This window comes from Apteryx rowi, unplaced genomic scaffold, assembly GCF_003343035.1.
Source record: "Apteryx rowi isolate R43461 unplaced genomic scaffold, aptRow1 scaffold_73, whole genome shotgun sequence".
Classification (NCBI taxonomy): Eukaryota; Metazoa; Chordata; class Aves; order Apterygiformes; family Apterygidae; genus Apteryx; species Apteryx rowi.
The window spans coordinates 2327343-2354835 of NW_020451016.1; the positions used below are offsets into that span (position 1 = coordinate 2327343).

The window sequence follows — 27493 nt, forward strand, 5'->3', positions numbered from 1 at the left end:
TAATTCTATTCTATTTATTTTCCAGGCCATTGAGTCAAAGGACTTTTGTTACCTATTGTGCAATCACACTGATCTAGTTTTTAAACACTAAGACCAGGCACAGCACCATTTGCAAAGATAATTGGAACATGTCATCACAATTTCTTGTGTAAGCAACCATTTCGGCATTAAACAAACAGCTATTTGCCTTTAAGTGTGCTCAGTTTACAGTGCGTGAATGTGAATTACACAGTACCTGCTTAATTATATCTATAGTTTGATTAGAATATTTGTCAGTTCTTGCATGGTGCCAGAGGCTCTTGGCCTGGAACGCCTGTATTTTCAAACACTTTTATCTGTTTGAACAACAAGGTATTTGTTAAAATAGGAAATAATAGAGACTGTTTTCATTACTTAATGAGTGCATCCAACTTCTCCAAAAACTTGAAGAGCTGATGTTAATTTTTAATCAAAATATCAACTTTTCTTCAATCCAGAAATTTGGAACAGAGCAGGGAAAGTGGTTTATATCAGAGGACAACAAGCCAATACCTACTGCTTTGTCAACACATCTGTTAAATTCTGATGACTGTTACTGAAGTCCTGAACACAAGTATTTGGCATCTGCAAAAGATCTCAGTCATTTTCATTTTCATATTCCCTACAGGCACAGCAACATAACACATTAAAATATTGGACAAGTCATCCAGATGTCATTTAGACCTCAGTCAACAGTTCCATTTCTAAATGTGATTAAAAGATCTAAAATCAATGAGCACAGCTGATTTTAAACCATTCAATGAAATATTGACTTCAAAAAATTATAGTTAAAACTTAACCCAATGAACTGGATTCTCTTGTCTCTAAGTCAACCAGAATTATTGCAAGCAATGGAATAAAGTGGGCACACAGTTGATGCAAGGGAAAGGTTAGGTCAAGTAAAGGAAACATATCCCAAACATCCCAGAATGTGGACAAGTTACTGAAAAGATGTAGATGGTTGAGATCACTATTTCCACCCGGTACAGTCCTTACCATACAGAATTCCCTACATTCAAAAGAAGTCGTTTAATGTCTAGAAAACACCCATCAGAGAATTTTCATCTTAACAGCAAGCCATGAAAGTCTTTCAAAATACAGAAGCCAATATGTGGGGCTTTGCACTGATGGACAGTTCCACTGTGAAGGCAGACCAGAAGGTGGTCATGCAAGTGACTCTGGGTCACTGCTGAGTTTATCTTACACCTTGAAAGCCTGAGCAGTTTTGGAGGTGCCATCTCTGTTATTACCTCTCTGTCTTGTTATGCCTTCTCTGCATTTGATAGCTTTTATGAAAAGTACAAATTATAAAAAAGAGCCAGAAAAATGAGTATTTTACACTGCACTGCAATTCAGCTTCTTGCTGGAGCAGCTGTTACTATTATCACAAGCATCAGTGGCCAGGTTTCTCAGCTGGTAAATTGTAACACTCAAATCAGTGAGATCAGGCCCATGAGGACCATCATTTAGGCACGTTAAAAATACCCTTTTCCCAGCAATTGGGTTGATTCACATCATTAATCACTACACCATGTTCTTCTGTTCCTCAGTGATTCACTACTACTGCCGCTGCCCAGGTCCTCTCAGAGTCAGAGGTAACACTCCCGTTGACCTTAATGGAAAGATGACTGACTAGCCCTTCAGTTCTGTTTTACACAGGTGCTTATTTCATCTCATCTCTGCAGTATTTTATACCCGCCTGTACTGTGTTCAAGGACATGTTTGACATATGGCATATGGTGATTTATCCTCCCTCTCCTTTCTTTTAATACAGACAGACTTTCAGAAGATTTCAAGTAACTGATGTCTGCCCCAAGAACATGCGTGTATGCCCAAAGTCTCAGTTCAGATAAATCAGTAACTTCACTGAAGTAAGCATCACCTACTTTAGAATCTGTTCACCAAGCATGAACTAATACACTCTCACCAAGTTTTGCTTTCAATGATACTTGTGCTTTGGAAGTGTTTTACAACGTTGTCCATCAGAACTGCTGTTTTGACAGTTACACCATGAAAATGGGGAGATCTACAAAAAGGAAAAAGAACAGCAGGGTAAACCTCACAAAGATCATCAAACAAAGGCTGTCAATAAGCTTGTCAAAATGGAGTTGGCTATTGTGTCAGTTCACTCCTCCCTACCTCTTCCTAACCATGAGAAATGAGGCAGCAAAGTAGCAGGAAGGTAAAGCTCTATTCATCAAGAAGAGAAATATAGTAAAGAGAGGAACAATAATACATCCTGAATAAATAAGATTCTCAGAAATGACTACTGATGTAGATTCCTCTCTTTCTGGGCACTCAGCTAGGAATATTTTAAAGAGCCAAGATTTCATGAAGTGCTGGACACCCAAATGCAAAAATGACACCCTGGAAAAGGCCTCAAATAAATCATCTAGCAATAGCAAAAGGATTCACTTAATTTTTTTTTCCATACATACCACTACTATTAACACTCTGCTTGATCCAATCAACAAAAACACCAACATTGGTGTATACTCCTGGGTAGCTCTTCTTTCCACAGCCCAAGCCCCAGCTAGTGATTCCATTAAGGGTGTAAAATCCAGAGTCATCTTCTGAAGGACAAACTAATGGGCCACCAGAATCACCCTATACAAGGACAAAGGGCTCTTGTTACAAGCTAACATCACTCCTTATGTTTTTAAGGCATCATTTCAGCTATGAGAGGCTGCAACTGCTCATATGTTTGGATCTGTATGTTTTTAAAAGGTAGAGAAAGAAAAAAGTTAACCTTTGTTCAAGAAATGTACCTTTTATGCAATATGAGTAATTAAAATCCTACTATTAAGGAGTGTTTTCTCTGTGAATCAGATACAGCCTGTTTGGAAGAAAACAGCTCTTACTGAGGTTTTAACACTCCCCATTTCAGAACACATCTGGCCATACCCCAAATGGCAGAAAGCAAAGGTGATGCGCGCAACTTACTGTGCATGAATCCTTGCCTTCTTCCAGAGGGAACCCAGCACAGATCATCTTCTGGGTCACTTTACTGGGAAAGTTTACGTAATAGCTCTGACATGTGTCAAGCACCAGGATGGGGACCTCAAGCTGATGCAGTTTTTTCCCCTTTTCTCTGTCTTGGAGTAAAAGACATCTTAGAAACCAGCAAAGGCATGAATTAAAAATATAATACCTGCCTCACTTGCCATCACAAACATATAGGATGAAAAATATCTGCTGGGTCCCTTTGGTTTTCTCTCCAACTAGAGCAGGACTACTCTTCACTGTGTATCCTTCAGTGCTTTATACAACCTTTTATAAGGCTTCCAGAAAGCAGCTTTACTCTTGCCCTTTCCAAATGGTCTCAAAAATCTAAATGAGCCGATTGCTTTACTCCCACTCATTTACTTACCTGCATGTCTATCTCAGCATGTACAGGCAAAAACTTTTTAACACCTCAGTTCTCCAGGAACCAAAGTATAGACACGATTAATGTTATGACATACAACACAGTATTCAAGATAAAGCTACAACCTACTCAGCCCTGGAAAGGGCAAAGACTGCATACCTCCTGCCTGTGCACCCCATCCTGTGACAATGCACACCCTCGAGGGCTGAATGGGCTCTTCCTTCGCAGGCAGGCACACCGGGCGCACGTAGTGGTTGAATTCTAAGGGCTCGGTCAGTCGCAGTAAGGCAATATCACAGTCCATGGTGGTCTTATTAAAGCTTGGATGTATAATGAACTGCTTTACTGTCCTTTTCTAGGAAAGCAAGGTCATTGACATTTTCTGAATGACTTTCGAATTTGAGGCTTGAAGGAACTTTAGTTTTATATATTTTCAAGCCATATGTATGATGCCTTAAGAGGAGGAAATATTTAAAAGCAGTAGCTGGAATCACCAAATTCTCATATTAGCAAGTAAAGAATATGCCTCTTGGACATGGATCAGAGAATCTGCAGGAAACTCCATCCAACAAGTGTAGGAAGGGGGTCTTGAAAAAAATGTTTGTCCAGTCTGAGCACAGTGGAAAGCTGTGCCCTAATTATTTCTGCCTTGGTAATAGTCACCAGGAAATTTAGAGACAATATACTTCTCACTCAGGCACCCACCAGGATACTGAGCTTTGGACATCATTACTGGTGAAGGCACAGTTCTGTGCTGATACAATTGGCAGTCACAGAAAAGTGGCTGTGCAAATGAAGATTAAGGTCAGGAGCAGTTTGCTGCATTGGGGAGATCTGAGACAATTTGGGAGATGCATCTACATTAAAAAAATAGTTTCTAAGATTGATTTATATTTGATTATTAAGCATAACTTATAGTACCTGTCTGTATTCTTGCTCTGCAAGATCATGAAGTCCCGTGACCACTGTCCATAAGTCTCTGTATTGTTCCCTCAAAAGAAAAAAAAAAAGAAAAAAGAAAGCTGGGGGGAGGTACATTCTCAGGCTGATACAACAGCATTCATGGAACTTGTGACTCTTATAACCTTCCCCTAGTGCCCTTCTTATTGCTGAGCCAACACCACCCAAGGCCCACACTCTCGTAGAAATCTGTGGGAATCTTCCCACTGGCTTCAAGGGGTGCTTGAAGCATTCTCATGATGGGGCAGTGACATACCTCAAACACAGTGAGCTGGGAGAAAGAGCAGCTTTTAAAGGCTGAGGGTGCCTGGTGCAGAGCACAAGGTCTGCATGGTCCACACCCTTCAGGGACAGTGTTAGTTCCCACCTTCTTAATAAAAAAAGTATGACCTGTAAAACATAACTATTCATCAAATGATACAAAGAAATGCAACAGAAACACTTCATTGCACCATCCACTTTCTTAATCAAGCCCTCTCACTCCCTGAAAACCTGTTGTAACTACCTGATGAAATCAATTGTGTAGAATAATTAARCCATGTACACAAATTCTGATGTGATGGCAGCATGCAACAAAATTCCCTTGGACTGTGGCTCTCAAAACAGTACTTTCAACACAGCACAACAATGCTTCCAAGATAAAATTTTGCAAGCTAATATTTAGAAACTTGGAAGCCAAAGTCCAAAATGCAAAACAGCATTGGCATTTCAGATTCCAAGTTCTGTGAGGGAGTGGAAAAGTATCCAAGAAACAGAGAACATACGTGTCTAACAAGCCTGTGAAGTTTTGGCTTTGGAAAGCTTCCCCTGATTTTCAAGTAATTCTAAGATTATTTGAAAATGGGCCAGAACACCTAGTATCAGCAATCCTAGGAGGACTCCCCCCCCCCTTTTTTTTTTTTTAAACTTCACTGTTTTAACGACCCAAGACCCAAAGTATATAAAATTTAAATCAATGTACTTGTGATTAATTTGAAACTGGAAACAGTCATGTAGCATTCAGTCTAAGAAATGAAGAATGTAATTACATTTTAGAAAGTATTTTAGAGTCCAGAAGTCACAATATACCCTTTTAGCTTCTCTCAGTAAAGACACAATGAGATCCATGTAATTTGATTCAACAGACTGATAGCTTTTTAATAAGGGAGTGGCATCATCTCTGTACATATAGCACAAAAGCCTCCTGTATGACTTCCAAAAATCCACCAGTTCCAGGAAATTTTGACTTTGTGGATAGGGTCATTCTACTTACAGAAAATCATGGTCTGTAAATGACCCAAATAGAGAAGTTATCTAAGAATAAGTGATGGATGACAAGAGATTTGGAGACTTAATACCTTGCCAATCTCTTCTGAAGTGCCAAACTTAAAAATTTGCTTTTAAAACTCACCTGAATGAAAACCAAGCCTACAGCAGTAGGCTACTACCCAAGCAGCCACTGTGATCCTAGTATGTATGCATGGAGCAAAAGAATCCTATGCTAGCCTAAGCTGCAAGTAAGTGGTAACCAAAACCACGCCGGCCACCCTGGGCAGAACCACCACACAGCAGAGACACTCTGTGCAACCACAGACCTTCCCAGCGAAGGGTTCCTACCACAATACTTACTTAGAATTAAAGCAGTGAGCAGCTGTGACAACCCATTCTTTGGCCAGAACTGCTCCTCCACAGATATGCTCGTCTGAAATCTGTACGCTGACTTGCCAAGGCCATGAGTATGGTACAGCTTCTTCACCTCCAATTATCCTACTGAAGAGGAACCTGGGCTGATTTGAAGGCACTCCACAAATATCATCTAAAACAGAAAGGATTTATATTTCAAAGAAATCTTTGGAGGATGAGATTTGGAGAAGCAAAAAACAGCCCATCTACAAGCTACCCTATAACTTTTCAGGCTTTTTTACCCTTCTTTTTTTGCTAAATCCTACAACTTCCCACACGACAAAGGATCCAAATGTTTAGAGATAGCAAGAGGAGGTGATCTTTGCAAAAACACAGCTTTACCAAGGGGAAAGCAACTGCTTACAAAAGAGGATTTTTAGATCCTATGCTATTTCAAAAGCTTTAGCCTCAGGTGTACAGTGAATATGTAGTCAACCCATTTTCCATAAAGCCCTAGAATTAAAAAGGAAARTTCTAAAATTCTGGTCATTATTTTCAACCACCCCACACTCTTTGCAATTATTTTCATCAAAGCAGGTAGGTGTAAGCTGACATACAAGATGAAATAATGTCATTGCACTGCTGTAAATGACTTTACAAGCTAAAGAAACAAGAAAAATTAGGTTCTACTATTCTAAAGCTAAAACATAGAAGGGTTACCATTTATCCTCTTATTTCCTCAACACATCTTAATTAAATGTCTTGAGAGACAACTCAGAGTGCATCTATTAGATATTTGGAGACAACAGCATTTTAGTTACATATTTCCATGAAGAAAACTTAACCCACGTTGACTTACCTGTCATAATCTGTATTTCTTCTGCAGTCATATCCATATCTTTGAATTCTTCTTCACTATTTGAATCCAAAGTATTTAAATCTAGCAAACAAAAATAAAAAAACATGTTATTAGGATGTCTCAAGTGATATTTTTATATTAATCACAAAAGCCCTTTTATTTCCTTTATTTTAATTTCTGCAGGATTAGATTCCTACAGTAGGAATCTGTGCTATCACATCTTCAGATGGTTAAAGCACAGTTTAAACTGCACCAAAATGCTCTTATACAAAACACATCTCTGAGGTTTAAGAGAAATGCACTATTTCTCTTCACCCACTCACTAGATCCTCAGTAGGTTCACAAAGTTCTTTCACTGAAAAGTTTATTAGACGAGAATCTCCTAGAGCAAAATTCAGATTCACTGAAGAGCCCTGCGTGCTGCCTCAAAGTGGCAGACTCCCAAGTTACTTCTATTACCTGTTACATGAACGAAAGAGATTGTAGCTCTGAATCCTCCAAAGGTCTCTGTTTCATCAGAGTGAAAGACAATCAGCATCATACCAGAGGAGCTTAGAACAGGTGCTGGTAGAGCAAATCCACATGACTTGGCTAAAGATGACAAAGCAAAGAATCACAGCAGATTAAAATGTACTTTTACATGATTTTCTCTTTCAGTAGGGGGCAACCAATATTCAGTGTATTCCAGCTGTCACACAGGAGAGTAAAAAATAACTATGCATAACAGAGGAGCAAATAAAAAGACTGAGCCTGAAGGACTGTTTCTGTTTTGTTATTCCTGCCAGTCTGTCCTTGCTCAGTAATTACCTCAGAAAACAAGGAGACTCTTGCATTATTTTACAAGAGACTGTTGCAGTATTCATGCTCATAGGTTGCAATTATGTATGGAATACAGTGGATACTTGATTGCCTTGTTAGCGTTTGGGCACTAACATAAGCTCCACAGTTGACTGGAACAGGTCTTCCTCTCTTTCAGTTTAAACTAGGGAAACTCCAGTAAGGCGGTAAGAATCACATCAGGGCTCATCTGGAGCGAAGCACTGGCCTCTGCAAAGAAGACCACCTGGGTACTTTCTACGCCTGATTGGACTAGCACTGTCACTACAAAAACATGTTATTGTATTATACCCTTTTTTTGATTTACACGAATTCAGAATTGCATTTCAGATAGAATTTAAATACACATCTAAGAAGAATTTTGTGCATTTGCTTCAATAAGTGGAATAGAAGAAGCAGTATTTTTCAAAGTACTCAGACTAGTATCCATAACATCACCTGAGATTCTAGAGGGAAACTACTATGCATGATTTTACACTGCAAAATAGGGTTAGTGGAAGTTATGAGAGTAATGGATCATCCCCAAATCAGCATATTATGTTGAAAATCAAAAGCCAAACCAATTTCCTCCTCTTTTCCTACATCTTCATACACAGTCACAGCATCGTAAGAGCAATCTTCATTCTCTTCTACTTCAAAAGACTGATATGTAAGCTTTAAATAAAAAAAAAAAAAAACAATCTGTTTGTAAAACTTGCAAAAAGAAATTCAAAGACTTATTATCAGGTCTTTAGTATTCTCATCGATTCCTTTAGAATCTGGCATCTGTGTCATTCAGACCTCTCACAAATACGCAGCACATTACATTTGCCAGAAGAATTTGTCATGATAAAATTTAAACTGAGAGATCCTATTTTACTATAACCTAAGGGAGAAATCAAAACACATCTGGCTTTTGGGGCAAAAAGCAATTTCTCCTAACTGCATCCAGCAGCATTATTCATGGTTATGTTGCTAGATCTTGTTTTCCTTAGCTGCACGATTTGGTTGTTGTTAACTAAATAGTTCCCCCTTCCATTCTGTGGATACAAGAAGGGCCCATATTATACCTTGATTACATGGTCTTCTGGTGCACAAACGACCCATTGACAGCCTGCCAGGTTGCTGTAGTGCTCTGGATAGTGCATACTTTGTAGCACTCCTTCTTCAAAAAGGACAGCTAAGGACTCACAGCCAGAATCTGGAAAACCAAAGGCAAACAAAAATGGAGACACAGTGTTTTCCTATTAAATCATTCACAAAAAATTAAAACCCAGAAAAAACTACTGTGATGCTTTCTCACAGGTGAGAAAGAACAGGAAAAGAACAGCAAGCCAAATCCTTCTGCCTGAAAAACACGCAAAGAAAAATTTTCACCTCTGTTCCCAGGCAGAAGAGAGATGCGACCCACAGCTGTAGCATTCCCCCTTTGCTGCAGACAGCCTGCTGCAGACACAGGTACCTGCGTGGGGCCAGATAAGAACAGGGCATGTTTTTCCGACTTGCCCATGTGCCATCTCTCTTTGGAGATGAAAGTGGTGACATTAAACACAGCCGACGCCAGTGGATGCGTCTTCCTGAGGGGCTGTGCAGTGGCAAGGCCCCTCAAGGCGGGTTCTGCCCTACATGCTGCCCTTACACTCTGACAAGGGTAAAAATGAACTGGAAAAGCTAGAGAAACAGAAACACCAGGTCTCTCTCTAAGTGGACTGACCAGACTCAGCAGATAGCCCTTGGGCCTGTTCCCTAGTGATGGCAGACCGCATTCATCTGCACAGCAAAACTGAAAGCAATTCTCCACAACATATACTTCAGCATTAGCTGCCTCCCTCAGGTCCYCTTCCAGGAAAGGGTGCTTGGGCCTAGCAAAGCAGCTTTCATCTGGAAATTCTGCTCACTTGACTGATTTTATTGATAAAGTCTAAAATATTTTGGAAATAGGGAAGGAGATGCGATCTCGCATAAAGCAGACAGAGGAGAGGACAGAAAGTACAGAAGGGCTTTTCTCAAGAGCATCTATCCCAACTCTTTCTGGTATTCCAGTTTCTCCACAATGCCACCTGGCAGCCTAAACACACTTACCTTGTTCATTACATCATCCATTTAGAAAAAGCATAGGAGCTTCCTCCAATTCATTTTCTCATGAAAATTCTTCCTCAGGCCACCACCCAAGAGCACAGTATGGCAGACAGGTATATTACTTAGACTTAGACTTACCAAGAAGAATATCTGATGCAAGAGCTCTGTAGGTCATGGAAAACCCAGTTCCATAATCCTTGTTGTCAGACACAAATTTCAGCCTTACACTATTGGAGCCAATCAATATAGGTAATGGAAGATCTCGTCCACAGAATTTCCCTGCAATTTATTAGAGAATAACCACTGTTTAAAGTCTTTAGTCATTTGAGAAACCTACAAATACTATTTTTGTAAATCTTCAGACCCAGTACTTGGTTATAAAAATTCAAGAATGAAAAGAAAATTGCCTGTCCTTTCCTCTATATTCTCTATTCATCCATCAGCCAAACTAAAATGGATAGTATTAAAAATTAAAAATCCTTGACACTAGCAAGCCATGCACTGACAGAGTTCCCTACCAGGCATTTTTCCACTCTTTTTTTCTCCCATCCTCTTATCTCTTATAGATCATATGCTACAATGCATTCAAGATGAAAATGAGAGTAAAATACGATCAACCGCAGTGTCCTCTCTGGGTTTATCTGCTATCATATTGAAAGAATACGCTGACAGATCATTTCACAAAATTGGGGAAGAGCAACTCACCAACAAGTCTGTCATCTTTTGAATAGACTGATAAAGAATCATAGTCACAAAATGTTTCCGGCTCTATATCAAAGTGGGAAAATCGAAGCAATATATAATTCCCTTCTGGTACAAATAGAGTCCATACACACAATCTGGAATGACAGATGAGTTCTTGTTCACAAAACTGCAACAAAAAACAGCTACACAGTTACCGTGAATTGTTTCTGGGAGAGACTACATTTTGTCTGCTTACTGGTGGTTTTGATAGAAATGCTCAGGACTTCCAGGAAAACGTAATTCTCCTTCACTGTTGGGGAGTTTGCCATCTGGAGTACTACAAAATGCTGCATTGTGGAGTTAAAATTAAATAGCAGAAATCAGGTTTGACACATATGCAATCATCTGTTACACCAAAAAAATCAAGCATTCAGAAAATAACGAGACGCAAGATTGTTCAGCTGTAAATTGTTTCATGATCTCTGAGTCACTGATGCCGGGTCCTCCCTCTCTTCTCTTCTGCTTTGGAATTATGATTAAGCCATTTTGAAAATAAAGACTTTTGGTGGCAAAAAAACAAGCATTGCCAGTGGCCTACCATGTTTTACTGTGAAAATGGCAGTGCTTTCTTTTGCCTTAAAGAAACAATTTGCCAAATGAAGAATTTGTTATAAATATTTTTCAGAGAGGAAAAATACATACCCAGGATATGAGAAGTGTTCATTGCAGCCCATATATAACAATGTTCTTAGCTGTGTTAGAGCAGGAGACTTTTGCAACAGCCTGATATGGTATTGAAAACACTTCAAAAGAAGAAGCAGAAGCTTTTCTCTCTAGGTAAATGTTACTAGAAAATACTATTACTTACAAAAATTACCCTCTCTTGCCTTTCCTTCTCCACACCAGCGTAAGCCAGTAATACATTTAACAACTACACATATGAAAAAAAATTAAGGAGTCATGTGCTTATACGATTATCTTACTAAAACATCTTAGGAAGACCAGAAAAAAGTTTCAAAAAGACACAAACAACACTTAAAGACCCAATTCTCATTGGCCATAGCAAGTCAATATAAAACGACCATATCTCCAAGATCATCTGCCATCTCAGAAATCTCATTCTAGATTGCTAAAACTGAAATTTTAAGATCTAGTTCATACAAGTTATTACTGTTATCCTTAGGTGAAGTTTTACCTAGTTGAACCAAATGCCCAACATAAACATAAATGTGGCAGAACAAAGTAAAACTTTTCAATTTTAAAGTGTGCTACATCCCCTTTTTTTTTCCATTTTATTCATAGAAATGAATAGACACCAGACACAAGTAGATACCCTAATCATAGACTACATAAAGGCACTACCAATTTGCCTCATACTTTCTGCTTGGAACCTACATTTCCATACAGAATCAATTTCATTATATGGTTCTCATGGGCAGCATGAGGTTCTGTTCTACATTTTTTCCGTTAATTCTATTTTCATTTCAGTAAAATTATTGGGTTTTTGTACATAACTGTCTTAAGGGAAATTCCTTTTTGAAGTCACCAGGACGTAAGTACTACACTCCTACATAAGTAATTTTTTATTGAACTAGGAGAAAAGAAAATGTGTATTTAAAATATACATTTAATGTGCTTTGATGAATCACGCTATAAATGTTTCTCACTTTATAGATTATACAACAGTCTTTTTAATTATTATTAAAGTTCTGATACAGGTAGATGCTTAAAAATACTGTACTCACCTGTGGAACTTTTCATTTTCAGATCTAATACAGGTGGGAAAGAGAAGGGGGTGGAAAAGAAGAATAAATTACTTTGGTTTTGTATTCACCATAGCCTTTATTTTTATCGGTGTGAAATGGCAATTTTATACAGCTAGCACTGCGGCAAATTCAAATGTTTTTTGGGCACATTGTGTCCAGAATAAACTAGGCTTGCAATTAAAACAGTAAGTTCAGACAATGCTGACTTTGGAATAAGCAGCTCTGGAGCAGCCACTGCTAGAATTAGTCAGGCATTGCTAGGCCCCTGCTCAGTGTGTGCAGCACCATACTCTCTGTACGCTTGCTGAGTGAACACTATACACTTCAGGTGAGGGTGGCAGAACCCAACTGCTACCATCAGATCAGCGACACGGAGACAATGAGCCTGATGGCAATCACAGTCAAGATCATTTGCACCAGTGTGACAGTGTAACAGAGTGGGCAAGTGAAACCTAGTGCGAGGCAATTAAAAACTATGTCCTGACTTTATCTATCAAACCTTTTTTCTTTTCATCAGGGCCAACATTCTTTAAACAAAATAACCACAATAGCTAATCACATTATTTTTTTCATGGAAAGAAAGTGGGCCTTCCTTGGAAATTCTCAACAAAAAAACCTCTGCCTTTCACTTTTTTTTTTTTAAATGAAAAACAAAATACCTTTCAGAAGCTAAAGCCCCTTCACTTTTCTCTGCCATCATGAAGGTTTCTTTTTTCAGTCACAAGTTGACATTTTCTAATGGGAAGTTTTGTTATTTTTTCCTCCAAACTTTTTTCTTACTATTGACTAGCAAAACCTCCTAAACATCTCTCCTCAGTTTTCCAATTTTTTGTATAAGTTTTCATGCAATTTCCAATATCTTTTAAAGAAAATAGCCCCTTAGCAGATGGCCATTTATATCTCCAGCTCCACAACTTTGGAATCTTCATGCTGTTCCCCTGAATAGGCAGCATGTAGCCCTCGGGACAGAGCGAGCGAAAACGCTTCTGAGAGCGTGACTTTTCCCTGCCTAGTTAAATGCCTGATCCAACACATTTTAGCTGAGAAAAATAACAAATGATTTCAAAGTGGTGTGTATGGATTTCCAGACACTTTCAACTGGTGAAAGTTCCATTTAAAAACAAAATCCCAGGCCAGCTGGCTAGTTGGATAAAAGGACTCCATCCTTAAAATTTTTTTTTGAAATATATATAGTCCAGATAGAAGACAGAGTGCAACAGAAGCCAGCATTTACAATACTCAATTTGTTTTTGACAATTATCAGTCAATACCATATACTTAAAGGGACTGTGAGAAGCTATAATACTTTGCCAGGAAGTATGGGAAAAAACATAAGTATAAGCCTTGAAGAACATAAAATTAAATGAAATACTATTATGAGACAGAAGAGCTGTCACAAATGTGAGACAAATTATTGTGGAGACTTATTACCAGTACTCATATTTTCTTGAATCCAGGAGAGCACTGCGCTAAGGTCTGTAAATATTCCTGGAGATCCTCTTCTGTAATGTTGCTTCTTCTCATTGTTCACCCAGCCACGAGCACATCCCATGCCCCATGAGATCACACCAGCTAGAGTCCAGGCACCATGCCTGCGTCGGCACAGAAGAGGGCCCCCGGAGTCTCCCTGTACAAAACAAGCAAAAACCCAGAACCCACATGTCGCTCACAAAAGCATGTATGTAACACTGAACAAGCCTCGAAGAGTTTATCGAGCTGTCTTTTGGACCATAGAATCAAACCTACCAAATTAGGGAATAGTCATTAAAAAAAAAAAAGTGAAGACAGACGCTTTTTCTTTTTGATTGTGTTTAGTCAGGATTTTTAAAAGGGGAGACTCAGACTAATTGCCTCAAAGGTGCACATCTGCTATGTTTCAGCATGAAAGAAGAAGCAAGGAGTTTTTTCTTCCATTTCGTTTTGCATTTCATCATGCATGAAGAAGAACAATCACTTCACTTTCATCTCACTTCTTTTCTTTCTTGTAATCCAAGACAATACTTTCTTACCTTCCTCCTTAGAATGTTAGCAACGTTCTGAAGTTAGAAAGCCATAAGTATTATTGCACTGGGATACACTGCAAAAGACAGAGTCTTCAAATCACAATTACTCTCAGGAACCCATTGTACAACGCATGCAATAATTAAAATGGGATCATCTAATGAGTGGATTCCCCCATATAGACCTTCTTAAAGAATTTGCACATGAAATGAATACATTCCAAATATTGTAATTTACAGTGCATCTATTCACTCAGGCACACAGCATCTTGAGCTTCTGAGAAACACTTGTACATACACAAGGGTCTCTGCTCAGCTGACCTGGCAGGCATCTTTTCCTCCATCTGGAAATCCAGCACATATTATAGTGTCATCTTGGATGGGTTTCTTTAAAGTTGACAGTGCTCTTGAACACTCCTTACTGTTTAGGATTGGTAGATTGACCTCATATAATACCTGAGGGAGTATTCCATCTGAAACACAAAAAAAGATTTGCTCAAAAGAAATACTGAAAGGTGAAATTAATGTCGCTACTAGTATGCAAAAAGATACGAGTTGCAAGCTTGCTTCAGGACATTTTAATGGTCACAAACATGTTTTGATACATGGCCAGTTATGTGTACTTTTGAACATAAGCAGTTTTACTTGAGTAAATTTAAAAGTGTCTCCAATGTTAAATACAGGTCCATATATTATAGTGACCTATTTTGAGGTAATTCACATGTAGGCATAAACAATTCTTATGCCCAGTTGATCGTTTCTTCTGGTCCATAGCCTGTGCATTCAAGCTTTTAGTTTCAGAAATAAGCTGGCACAATGCACATTAGAGCAATTTTCAAGAAAACATCTAAAACTGAATAAGTAAAACTGGTAAGAGAACTTTCACTGCGCTGAAACCATCTGCCTGCTACATAGACATGGCGATGCTATAGAAATCATTGTCCATTACAAGAGGAGGAAGAAATAAGGAAACAAAGATTGTCACAGACACTGGTAAACCTGATTGTCAAAGAACAGTTCCAGTAGCTTACTCTCGTTTAAACGGCCCCAACCACAAGCAGTGCAGATATATCCTGCTTCAAACTTTTCACCTGGATCAGGAAGACATGCTGGCAAAACTGATGCACCTGTAACAGATAGACATGGAGTTTCTTGATAAATATTTGAAAGGAAAAAAAAGCTTTTTTTCTCAGTCAGTTCTTTAAAGCTAAAGAATATTCTCATTTATGTGGCATCTGAAGAATTAGTCTAGCCTTTGACAATTTTTCTGTGCTGCCACTTCATAGTGTATTGGAAAAGAAAACCACAGGCCTCAGCATCCTAGTGATGTGAACTTGTATCTACAGAAGAGCAAAGTATTATTTCAACAGGGTCGACTCTCCTCTGCACCTCCATATCATGTAAACCTGACGAGAAATAGCATTCCAGAAAAATTGCCTGTAAGGCAAAGCTACTCTACAGCTGAGAAACAGCTGGGAAATAGGTTAGGAAACAGAGAAATAATGGCTCTCCTTCCCTCATCTTTCTCTTTCCTTAGAGCCTCCAAATGGACCGTTATGCCACTACTAAAGATAATCCCATGCAATCTGCAGGAGGAAAAAAAGAGAACAAGCAGAGAGGGGGTGTGAATAAGGCAGAGACAGGGAGAACCATGGTATGCTCTGAGCTCTGGCCTGCCTTTGACTAGCTCTACATTCCTCCTGAGGCAGAAATCTCCACCTACACCTCTAGATTAACAACAAACAAACAGGAAAACCCCACACCACTATTTGGTCGAATGTTAATCTCCTACATACAAAGAACAATACCTTTCTCTTCAAGGGAGCATTAAGTCTCAATAAGATCATTAAATACAACTGATACATCTTTCTGACTTACCTCCAATATTTTAAATATTCTAGCTGCAAACTACTCTGGAGATTTGAATTATATAATCTGGTAGTTGAGAAATGGGTTTAAACTCAGGGTCAAGACATTTCACGGCATCTGGGAGAAAGGGAGGCTTTACCTTCTTCATTGAAAAAGATCACAGGTAACTATGGCCTTACTAAAGTTGAAGGCTCCATCCAGCTTCAGAAGAGCAACATCATAATTCATTGGTCTTCTGGGGTCAAAATTTGGATGCTTAATGACATATTTAACAGGGAGTGTCTGCTCTCCATTCTCCCTGATCCTCAAATCATGCTCTCCTGCAGTGACCTTCAAATACTGGAGTAGATTCCTGTAGAATGGAAAAATAAAAGTTCAACTAGAGAATCTTCAAAATGAAAGGAAAAATACAGTTGTTTTTCAACAGAAAGGTTATTACTACTGGTACATAATACCTTTTATCTTAAGATTTTAAAGCATTTAATGTGTACAGTCAGCACAAGCTGACTATGCCCCCTACAGTAGAAATTGAGAGATGAAAATGACTGAGAAGAAATATAATTTAGCTACACTCCTGACAGTGGTCTACTGAGGAAACAGCTCCTATTCCCATGTTTAAAAATATTCAGTCATACTGCTTTTTGAATGGAGGAGGAAAGATTTGGAAGCAGCAAAGTATAGAAAAAAAGATGCCACTTCTCTAGCATTCTCAGTTTATGCCTTAAAACATAGTGAATCCTGCTTTAGGGCTCCTAGTACAAATCAAATGTGCAGTCATGGAATACAAAAGCAATCAATATAAAGTTGCTCTTATGCTTCAAATTATTCACCAGATTTGATTAATTTCTTCTGTGTCAAGAGACTTTATGCCAATTTAGGTATTACCTGTCTCCTGTATTTAATATAAACTCTGCATGTATTGGCTAATTTGACCAAGATATGATCAAATACCATGCCTGATACAGATCTACAGTTATTATATATACAGTAAATTATAATTCCAACAACTGGACAACAATGATGAGTGGAATTTATAATTCCAATTGCATTAGTACAAAGATTCAGTATTAACTATAATGGAATTGGAATCTCYGTGAAGCCAGCACAGAATCAGGACTAAAATATTGACTACAACATTCACAGTCCTATTTTTTTTCTTTTAGCACTAATGCTAAAAATAATCAGCATGCAAGGGGTCAGCACTATGCCCATGCATCATTTAATTGCATATATGTTTGCAAGTTGCTGCTTCTGAAAGAAATATTACAATCGCCTGATAACTATAACTGGGTAAAGATTTTTACCTATACTCCCAAAAAATGAGTCTCCATCCCACCTTGTAAGTCTATTTTACCCTTCATCACTTTTGAAATACTTAAAGGTTTTGTTTTTTCTCCCCTTCTGTTTAAACATGGAAAATGTTGGTTACAAATGAGAGAGTAGCACCTCTAGTAACCTTCCAAAAAAGGGTGCTATAACACACATGCTTTTAAAACCAACACACTTTTCCTGCGCCTGCAGCCTGCTCCCGAAATATCACATCCGTACCTGTCCAAGATACAGTGAGCTGCTGTGACCACCCACTGAGCAGAAACAAGGGTGCCTCCACAGAAATGCTTTTGCCTTCGTTTCAAGGAAACCTACATCATAAAAAAGGCATGTCAAGTAAAGAATATCTTTATATCTGCTTTGGTAGCATTTGAGGAAGGAAGAAGAGAGCACATGCATGCACTCTTACAGAATTCACATGGTTAAAATTCATGCTGCACTTCAAGAAAACACATTTTTGTGGTGTTCTTACAGTTCTTGAATCTAAGAGGTCCTAAACCCTTGCTGTTTCCCTCAACTGTGACTTGGGGGCATAGATAAAAGCAACATATATGTAGTAAATGCCAAGTCACTGAGGCACTCAGCAAACTGGAAAGGTTGCTAGTTTGTTCAGCATTTCTCCTTTGCAGGTCGCTGGGAGCATTGCAGAGCAGGTGAGAGTCCCTGGTGTCTATGCCGTGGCTGTTATCCAATTTGCTTGTAATCTTAAGCCACCAAGCAGCATGTGGTGGCCTGTCTTCCAAACTGCAAACTCATGATGCTTGGCAATGATCTCGGGTGGTGGTGGCGGGGAGGTCTTTTCTGAAAAGGTTCACCCCTGCCTCTTTACAGCAGACTAATCTACAGATGCTCTTTCAGGAACAATGATAAACATAAAGGCTTTCTCAGTGGGTGGAAAGGGTTGATGCCCTCTCTGTCTGCTTCACTGCTTTTGATAAAAGCAGGATGGCGTTCAACAATATATCAAAAGTGTCAGCACGCACAAAATACACCTGCTTTTTCCTTTGGTTATTTCTATGAAAAGTCAGGGCTTTGTTCTGATGATAAAATCACATTTGCTTGTGCAAACCTGCCATGGATGTGAGCCTCGCTTCACCTGGTTTCCCCCAACAATGCGTGTGAAAAGGTTAAAGTAACTCCATGGTTTTGTCTCATGAAATTTCTGCCCACACTTAGGATCTGAGGAGTAAAAGGGAAAAAGAAAGAGAGAATTATTCTGGATTTAGGTTTTTCTAATTTTCAGTAACATAGAATTGGTAGGCATGTTCTGGGGCAGCGGTCAGTGCAGTCCCTCCGCCATTACAGGAGCCACACTTTATAATCCCTTATATAAACTGCCCAGGCTAAGGCTATATTGGGTTAAGAAAAGAGCAGTGTGCTTTGTATTACCCTTCTCCACATGGATACTTTTTGGTTAAATTGTACAATGGACATTAAATTCTGCCTTCCTTATAAAAATGTTCTTTTATAATCCATATTTATTGAAACTTTTTGAATCTCAATATTCTCTTTCATCCAGGTTTTGAGATCATTTTGGGACTAAATCATTGTTTCATTACCACTTTCAAAAATCAAAACTCCTCTTTACAGCAAGTATTTATACTTTAAATATTTTAAACAAGTGGGATCCAAATGCACATTATACAGATCTTGATGATCAGCAATACTGGCTGTATTTATCAAGAACAATTTAACTCAATCTTATTATCATCACCTACTACGGCTATAATATTTATGTATTTGTAAAAGGAGTAAATGTATAGAAACATATTTGAGGTGTTAATTACTGATTTGGTAGTATTTTAAGAAAAGGTAGATGCAAAGCAACCACTTCTGCCAAGCAGCCCATTGCAACAGAGGAATTTTTTGTAATGCACTTCTCAAACACAACAGATTGGCCAAACTTTTTTTCTTAAAGCTGTGTGAAAACTCACTGAAGTCAGACCCATCACTAAGACATTTTACAACAAATTCTGCTGAACACTACATAAGGCAAGATTTAGCATCCGTAAGCATGGAACATTTCGTAGTTATTTTGGGACATTGGTGGCTGTATGCAAGGGAAGGAAGACCAGTACTAGTATACACTGTCTGGAAAATGTGGAATCATCCAAACCCTAAAATGTAATTTATAGCACCTACAAACAAGGGCTTTGCAATCATCCTCAGGAATAGCATGGCTGATGTAAGTGGTTACATTGTCAGATCAATGCTGATACAATACTACTTATCCTAGTTTTTAAATAAAAAACTTTAGATAGAATTTATCTGATTTTTTGTTTTTTTCCTAATTGTCAGTGCCCCCATCTTTTTCATCATTTGCAAAGATACAGCAAGGAGAAGGGAAGGAGGACACAGAGACAAAATTTAAAAAGTGGGATTTAGCTCTTATCAAAAGGAATTCAGCACTGGGTTTGAGAATGGGTAAAAAATCAGATTCACAAACTAAAATATTCTGTTTTTCTTTAAACATTGAATAAGTCTATTCTCTCAACACACAAGCATCCACAACAAGATTAGCTTAAAAATTAACAAGTAAATATTTATATTTTGAATAACTCTAAAATCTTCTCTGCCATTGCATCTTTAATGCCAAAGGATTCCAGACTAGTTTACAGACTATTTCAGGACCAATCTGTAAGTCATTGGTTAGATGAGAGATCTGCGTATAAACCTGCATCACATCTATCTGCATGACAGAACAGCAAGGCAAAAGAATACCAATCTATAGAATATCACACTTTGGAACGCTTAAGATCGCAACTTATTAAAATGTTTTAGATACCAGACTTCTTTTGACAGCCAAAGTGGAATTTTCTCATTGAAACAAGTTTGATTTCTTAGATTCCATAAATCATTTTAAATTTCCCTTTTTAGTAGTGCAAATTTAAAACGGAGAAAAAAAGGTCATACAAACAGTCAAGATTTGGTTTCCGTTCCAGTTTGCTATAAATCGGTAAGTCTTCATGGAGGAAACAGGAACAACTGGAATCATTAATTGGGCCCAAAAAAGAAAATTCTGCATTTTAAAATATAAGACATTACTCTTGCAGGACTTACTACATTTTATTTGCAGCCCACAGGAAAAATGCAAACCAGGATCTTCATTAACTTACTGCAAATCTGACAGAATTTAATTTTATTTATGTAATTATAAATTATGTTTATGTAATTTTATGTTGAATCATCAAGGAATCAGACAAAAATTTCATAAGAATTTCTCATTAAAAGATAACTGTCAATTCCAGACTTGGAACAAAAGCAAAGAATTAAAACCAGATAAATTATTTTAATGCTACCTTGTATCTAGGTCTACAAGCCCTCAGGGTCAAATTCCCAAGGGGGTGAAACTAGTGCAGGATCTTCATTTCAGCACTGGCTCCCATATTTGCCTCTGCCTAAGAACAAAAACTTGAGTATTTGGAAAACTGTTAAAAGTAGATTTGAAATTTTGATCCTACCTTTCTGAAGAGGGGATGGTACAGCGAGAAACTCTGTAATACAAACTACTCCCGTCAGGAGGAACAGTAGCTTACTGGGGGCAATGGACATCTTGGGTGCTAAGTGACTGAGTGAAAACAAGAAGAGTTTTTATAGGAAAAAAGAAGCCCATAAATTACACCGCCGGAGAACAGCAATTGACTAATTGAAGCAGAGGTTACTCATTAATCCGCCCATAAAGCATTTACCTGCACAAAGAAGTCTTCTAAATTTAACCAAGCATGATTCTTTTAGAAGTCATTACTGAAGTCTCTGCTGTAAAATACTAGCTAGTCTCTCAAAAAATCAGTGTATTCAAGCAAAATGGCAGAACCAGAAGTTACCATTGCCCGCTTTGCTAGCAAACACTTAACCCAGGCTGACCTACACACAGAAGCAGAACACACATGAATAGCAAGTCAATTGCAATTTGCCCCTAGGATCTCTATCTACAGCTCTGGAAGAGGCAACAGGTTATACTGGCTGCCTACTTTACATTCAGGCAACTTCACAGGCCCGAGAAACACACCAGCAGGTGATCACTGTGCTGGCAGCGTGCTCAGTGTTGTACAAGACAAAGATAGCTCACTGTGTCAAATCATCGCTTCTTCAAAGGAGCAGAGTTATACCCCATTTTTGAAAAGTGACTGAGGAGGACATGGCTCAGCTTTTTAAAAATATTCCAGTATTGCTGCATTCAGCAGAGCCAATTCCAAGTCACTTTGATGGCTAAGTCCCATTTTTAATAGCAATTTAAGTGCAAGTCTCCTAGAAGGCTATCTGAACCCTAAATAAGGAACACAGCAGCTAAATTAAGAGATTTGACAAAACAGCATGCTTGAATTACCCTGCAAATTCACCCCTGAAAACTTTTGTCTCATCAGTTCTAGCAACTATTGTCTTACTTCAAAACAATTGAACAAAGCAGTAAAAAGAATCAAAATAGTATCCAAACTATCTTAAATTCATATGAAATATAGAGGTACCAAGTTAAAGTCATCAGGAAGATTAACAAAATTAACTCTGGATGACAGAAGCCACAAGTCTCATTTACACCAGAAGGGGAAAGTGATATTTATATCCAGAAACAAAGAAATATTTACACAAGACAGGGAAAACGTAGATTTTTTTTTCTTAGTTTAACTGGTTGAGAACCTCAGCTTCCCTTATCATTGTAAAAAATAATTCAATATTCGCAGCCTAGACAATTTCACAAGAAATATTTTCTACTTGGGAAATGCATCAAGTTTTAAGACAACAGGACACGGCATAGATAATATATGCATATCAATATAGGTTTAAGTTTTGAACTTCTTCATAGACTTAGCCTATAGAAAAATTACATTTTTTTCAAAATGCCAACATGCAAAAAGCTTTTAAACAAGTTGCAACAGTAGTGAATCAGTCTCTCTTTTTATGGTTATCAACACAAAGGAGAAGATTTATGGGGTTTAATTCTGCTCAGGCTCCCAAAGAAAACAATCTTATAACCTGACCCATTAGCCCCAGTTTATTGAATATGTTCTATTACTTGGCCAAGGATTTCACAATATCCCCAATCCACCACCAGTCAACATCCTGACAATCATTTACATACACTATTCAGTTGTAGGTTTTCATTGTTCTTTTCTTCTGCCAGTCAGGATAACAACAACCAGCTCCTACTCTGCATACTCTGAATTTCATAGCAAACAGCCGAATACAAACCCTGTTCCAGAAACTCTGAGTTGCTGTCTTCTGTTATAAGTACTTCTTAAAACTTCTTAAAACTGCAGTTTTCTTACTGGTCCTGTGGAGATCCCCAATTCTGCAGCTTCTGAAACCCACATCACCACTATCATTCCATATAGTTAAGAGCAGCTATAATCAAAACCTTTGAGGACTGTTGTCTTTCAGCGATTCCTCTGTATTTTGCAGGGACAAAATGCCCCCCTCCTAGACAGTTCCATGTCCTGTAGAGTTCTCTGATCACCTACCACAGTGACATCCCTTGGAGCGATGCCATCCGACAGGCCGATATAAAAACAAGAGTAAACAACCTTAGCAATTATGAGGGACACTGTGCAAACAGCACCTGTCACATTACTGATGAGAAATAGAAACTTCTGGCCCACTGGCAAATGGAGAAACAATCGGCTCATTTCAAATTTATGACAGCAAGGCAACACTTACTGTGCAGCAGCCAAAGCGGTCAGAGAGCAAAAGCGCAGAATAGCATGTTCTGTACAACCTGTCCCGTGTCTAGGATGACAAAAGAGCAGTACAGGCTTTCTCTTCTAACTGCTCTTGGTTCTCCTCCTTTGCTACCTATTTATCTTTTTCTTTCTGCACACAGTAAATAAAGATAACAGCTTCAGAGGCATGGATGACCTTATCTTCTTTCCCCACTGGATAGCTGCTATTGCTCCTAAAACTCGCAGCTTTGGCAACCAGCTCCACCAGCATCGTTCCTCAAAGAAAGGCAAAGATCAGATCTTGGGAGCTGATCTCTACCCACACGTGTTCAGAATCCCAATGCAGAGCTGGCTTTGTATTACCCTGTCAACGTCCTCTATCTTTGTAATAACACAAACCAAAGCCAGTAAATCACAAAGTGTCCAAAATGACTGTGTGCTTGAAAACTAGACCTGCTTCACATTTTAACATGTTAAGCCAGTCCCCAGTCCCAACACAGTGGTGCTAATCAGTGCTAGGCAGTCTGGCCTGTCTCCTCTTTTGCCATGCATCTGACTTACAGACTTTTTGTTCTCTGCAGCATGGTTGATGGTATGGGATTATATAGCTGCTTCTTCCTCTGAGGTTATTACAAAGCCAAACACACATACATACAAATAAGTTTAAGACCAGAAGAGGACAAAGAATATAGATGATGATCATCATCAGAATCTTTCAGAGCTGTTGCTTGTTTTGTTTTGTTATTTTTGGGAAGGGGCGAAAAATCTATTAGAAAAACCTATTAGTTCAATAAAATTAACAATTTCATAGATTCTAAACATGATATAATGGCTTGAAAGATTCATAAAATATTAAACTCCATCAATTTATCTTCATATATTACATTTATCAATCCAAGAGTCCTTAACTGAAAGCAGATTCAGGTTTAATAGGGTTTAAATGTATTTAGGTTTTAATAAAGTTGCATATGAATTTCAATTTTCTTTCAAACTTTTTTTTTTTTTTTAAACAGTTTTAGCCTACTGTAATTCCAATGACTTGATTAACATTATGCCTAATTTTGGCTTAACAAGAAAATCAAGTTTAACCTTCATTATAACCCTGGTATTGCCTAGCATTTCCCCAAATGAACAAGACATTAGGATGCACATCCAAGACCCTAAATAACAGCAAAACAAAAATCACTCCAATTTTAAGAGGCTTAAAAAAAAAATAAAAAAAAGGAAAAAAAAAACCCACAGACTGAGACAGGTTGACTTTTCATTCACCTTCTTAAGCCAAAGTTTTTATCTTACACTTCAGAGAACTATATTCAAAAGCTGAGGGAATTCCCTCAGAAGGGAATTCCCCTGCTTGAAAGCATACATTCCTAGGATCAAAACATTAAGTAACTCTTTAATTCACAAACCCTCTGCCTCTCTACAAATATAGGCTCATCTCAGAGCAGAACCATGATGTTCTGCCAGGTCACACCTTCAGGTGGGATTCATGTGGCTGGGATTTGTGTACTTTTAGACTAGCAGAGATCATTTGATAAATTCGCTTGACCTCTTGCATAATACAAACCACAGAATTTCACCTTGGAATTCCCACATCAATCCTGTAGCTCCTAGTTAAGATAGTTTTATAGTTTAGGATTACAGCTAGGTCTGAATAAACATTGCTAAAAAGATTTGCAAACTCTAGTAATGTTCATGATGCTATTAATTAATTTTCAGAATGATTTGTATCCATGATTTTTCAGTTGCTTGGACATTTTTGGGAAGCAAAGAGTCTGGCTGAAACTTATGCAAATAAATATTTATAGAAAGGTCAGAGCCAAAATTTGTCATCCGGTACCATTTTGAATCTATCCAATCTCCATCTATTAAAAAAAGCAGTGGTGACAATTGATTGCTAGTGTACCAAGGACAAAAAGTAACATGAAAACAAACAAAGCAAATGTTTCATAAGTGATCCAAAAGCTCAAGTATGTTCCTATAGTGTTTGTTGGTTCACAGTTGCTTTAAACCAACCCAAATTTGGGCTGCTACCAAAAGAGCAGTTGTGCACCTCTCCCATGAAAGTGTTTCTTGCTGCCCTTCCCCTTGTGCTGGCCCCAGTTCTGGTCAGGCTGCAGGGAGAGCCAAATACTCATCTGTTTTTATTTAGCTGGATTTGCTTGTAGCTGGATTGCTTTCCTGATCAAAGCTATTACTCAAAAATTGAATGCTAGTGCCAATGCAAAGGAAGAGGCACGAATGCAGGTACTGGAGACACATCAGTCCCTTCTTTTTGGTTGCAGCCTCTGCTTACACTTTATATCTAAAGCAATCAATAAACTGCACCCAGACTAGAGCTGGCCTTTAGACACAGTATTGTCCTAAAACTAGACCCACAGCTTTCAGTTCAATACTAAGCTTTGTTAGGACTTCCTATCTGGTTCTGGTTAGTAAACATATGCCTCAGCTAAATGTTCTGCAATATGTAAGCATCATCGACTAGACTCTGGGGCTTATGAAGTTCAGTTTCTTAGGGCATGAGGATACTTGAAAGGACAAAACATCCCTATGAGGTCTTAGCAGCATAACACAAGTTTAAAGATACAGTCACCTTATATCTCCATAGTTCAAACAGGAATGTGGCTGTCACCCCTGTATAACTTGCATCCAGTCCCCATCCTCCCAAGTATTAGTCAGGTCAATGTGTCAGATTCCCTTGGATGCAGACTGCTCTCCAAGACTTTGCTCTTTCAACATTTCGTACCCCGCTACCGTTGTGCTCCCATTAGAGCCTTCAGCATAACTGAAAGAGCCAGTGTTCTTGCCTCACAGAGGGACATTTAGTTATGTTTTATTGCTTCTAATTAACTAAAGCAAGGATTCAAAGGGAGCAGTAAAACAAGAAAGGTTGGCTTCTAACAATGTTTTTACTTTGACTTGCTACATCCTCCTAAATTCTTATGTTGACCTTTCAGGGCACAGAACAAAACGTACAATAGCAAGAATGTTCAAAAGAGTGCTCAGTGCAATAAGAACCCACAGAAATCCCCCCAAGACCTTTTTCCCAGAACATTTGGTCTGTAATTCAAGCTTCTGGATATGCATCAAGCTCTGTTTGAGTTTCCTGTGCAAAAAGGAGTGCAACTTTAGAGGAAAATGCATCATGTTCTTTGTCATTATGCAAAGCAAAGTGGAATAGTTGCTATACTAGCCAAAAGCAATTGAAAACCAAGTGAAAGAAACAACACCTGCTTGCCTTTTCCCACTTTTCACAATAGCTCCACTTTCCCGCTTTCAGAGTTCACCAGTACACAGGTAACTTAGATACAGGCTCAGTAACTTGTATCTGCAACAGACAGCGCTCTGAAATACATTCTACATATGTAGTTAGGTCTCCTGGCAGTTATCTTCCCTTTCAAGGTAAACAAGACCAAAACAAAACAAGAAGAACAATATCAACAAATGAAAAGATACTGCAGGCTATGAGAAAAACAACATGTTAAGATAGAGAGAGGCCAAAGCTTTCCCTGGATAGAATCCAGCCCTACATCTACCATATAACTGATTAATTGGGAAAGGACAGAGGAAGGAAGAAAAAAGGAACAAAACGGCACTTAGCTTATGTCTTTGGCCTGAGTCTCTCAAAATGCTTGTAAGGGAAGATCAGTACTAACCCTCTTTAGCTAAGGAAAGTCTGGTATAAGGATTAAGCAAGACAGTGACAACCAGAAGTATCCTGGTCTCTTAGCTCCCGAACATATGCGGCAACCCCTCAGAAATGTTTTACTGCTAATGAAGTACATAGTCCTAGCACAGTGGGAGTTCCTCAGTCTAAACATAAATGAAACAAATATAGGAAAACCAAAGCATTAGTTTCATGTAATAGTACTGTTTTATGCTGAGCTAGTATACTAGCGATACCCAGTTCTGTTCTACAGGTGTCTAGAACTTATTTTAGCAGCCTGTCACGTCCAGAAGAATAAAGTCTAAAATAACCAGAGCTTATAAGGCTTTGTACCTCAGGTAAGTAACTATGAATGTAAAGGGTGTGAAGTTCTGGCTCTCCTGACTCGGCAGGCATCTTGGCTGTGTGAGGCATAAGGCACTGGGGAAACAGGCCTCTGATCCTGCCAGCTGTCTCAGCTGCTGTACGTTGCTGCACAGCTTTGCACACGTAAGAGCAGCCTAAGGCTGCCTCGTACAGCTACTGGTGCAAGATGAGTATACCAATTAACAAACGCACTGTTATATTATTATATCACAGTATACTTTGACGAGGACAGTTGCAACAAAGCTATTGCAACCTGGAATGATTTAGCAGAACAAACATTTATCAAACAGGAGATTGTAGATTAGCAGACAGTCTCCCCTCCCCCCCCCCCAAGGACATCACACTCTCTCTCAGCATGACCAATGATAAGGAACAGAATGCTTTTCAGTGTAACTAGCTAAGTCACTTGAAAAAAATAAACCAATCGGTATTTCTCATTTGTTCTCTCCTCGCCATC

General features: G+C 38.5%; 1 protein-coding gene across 1 annotated transcript; it reads right to left on the reverse strand.

Annotated features, from left to right (window-relative positions):
* Window positions 1–1959: 1959 nt before the first annotated feature.
* On the reverse strand, window positions 1960–20909 carry OVCH2 (ovochymase 2). The gene is made up of 21 exons (XM_026087756.1): window positions 20811–20909; window positions 18419–18528; window positions 17569–17660; window positions 16200–16372; window positions 15183–15278; window positions 14473–14624; window positions 13583–13778; window positions 12131–12154; window positions 10642–10732; window positions 10407–10540; window positions 9840–9980; window positions 8693–8823; window positions 8204–8297; window positions 7266–7397; window positions 6807–6887; window positions 5954–6140; window positions 4307–4376; window positions 3545–3740; window positions 2962–3113; window positions 2457–2625; window positions 1960–2044 (listed from the first exon to the last, which is right to left on the reverse strand). Exons 1-21 carry the CDS (start codon window positions 20899–20901, stop codon window positions 2022–2024), a joined length of 2535 nt encoding a protein of 844 aa, XP_025943541.1. The 5' UTR covers window positions 20902–20909; the 3' UTR covers window positions 1960–2021.
* Between the last annotated feature and the right edge of the window lie 6584 nt (window positions 20910–27493).

Coding starts and splice junctions, on each gene's coding strand:
- OVCH2 (XM_026087756.1), bottom strand. CDS start 20,901: ATGTCCATTGCCCCCAGTAAGCTACTGTTCCTCCTGACGGGAGTAGTT. Junction 6,141..6,806: donor AGAAATACAGATTATGACAG/GTAAGTCAACGT, acceptor TTTCTGTTTTAG/ATGATATTTGTGGAGTGCCT. Junction 4,377..5,953: donor GCTCACTGCTTTAATTCTAA/GTAAGTATTGTG, acceptor TTTTCTTTTGAG/GGAACAATACAGAGACTTAT.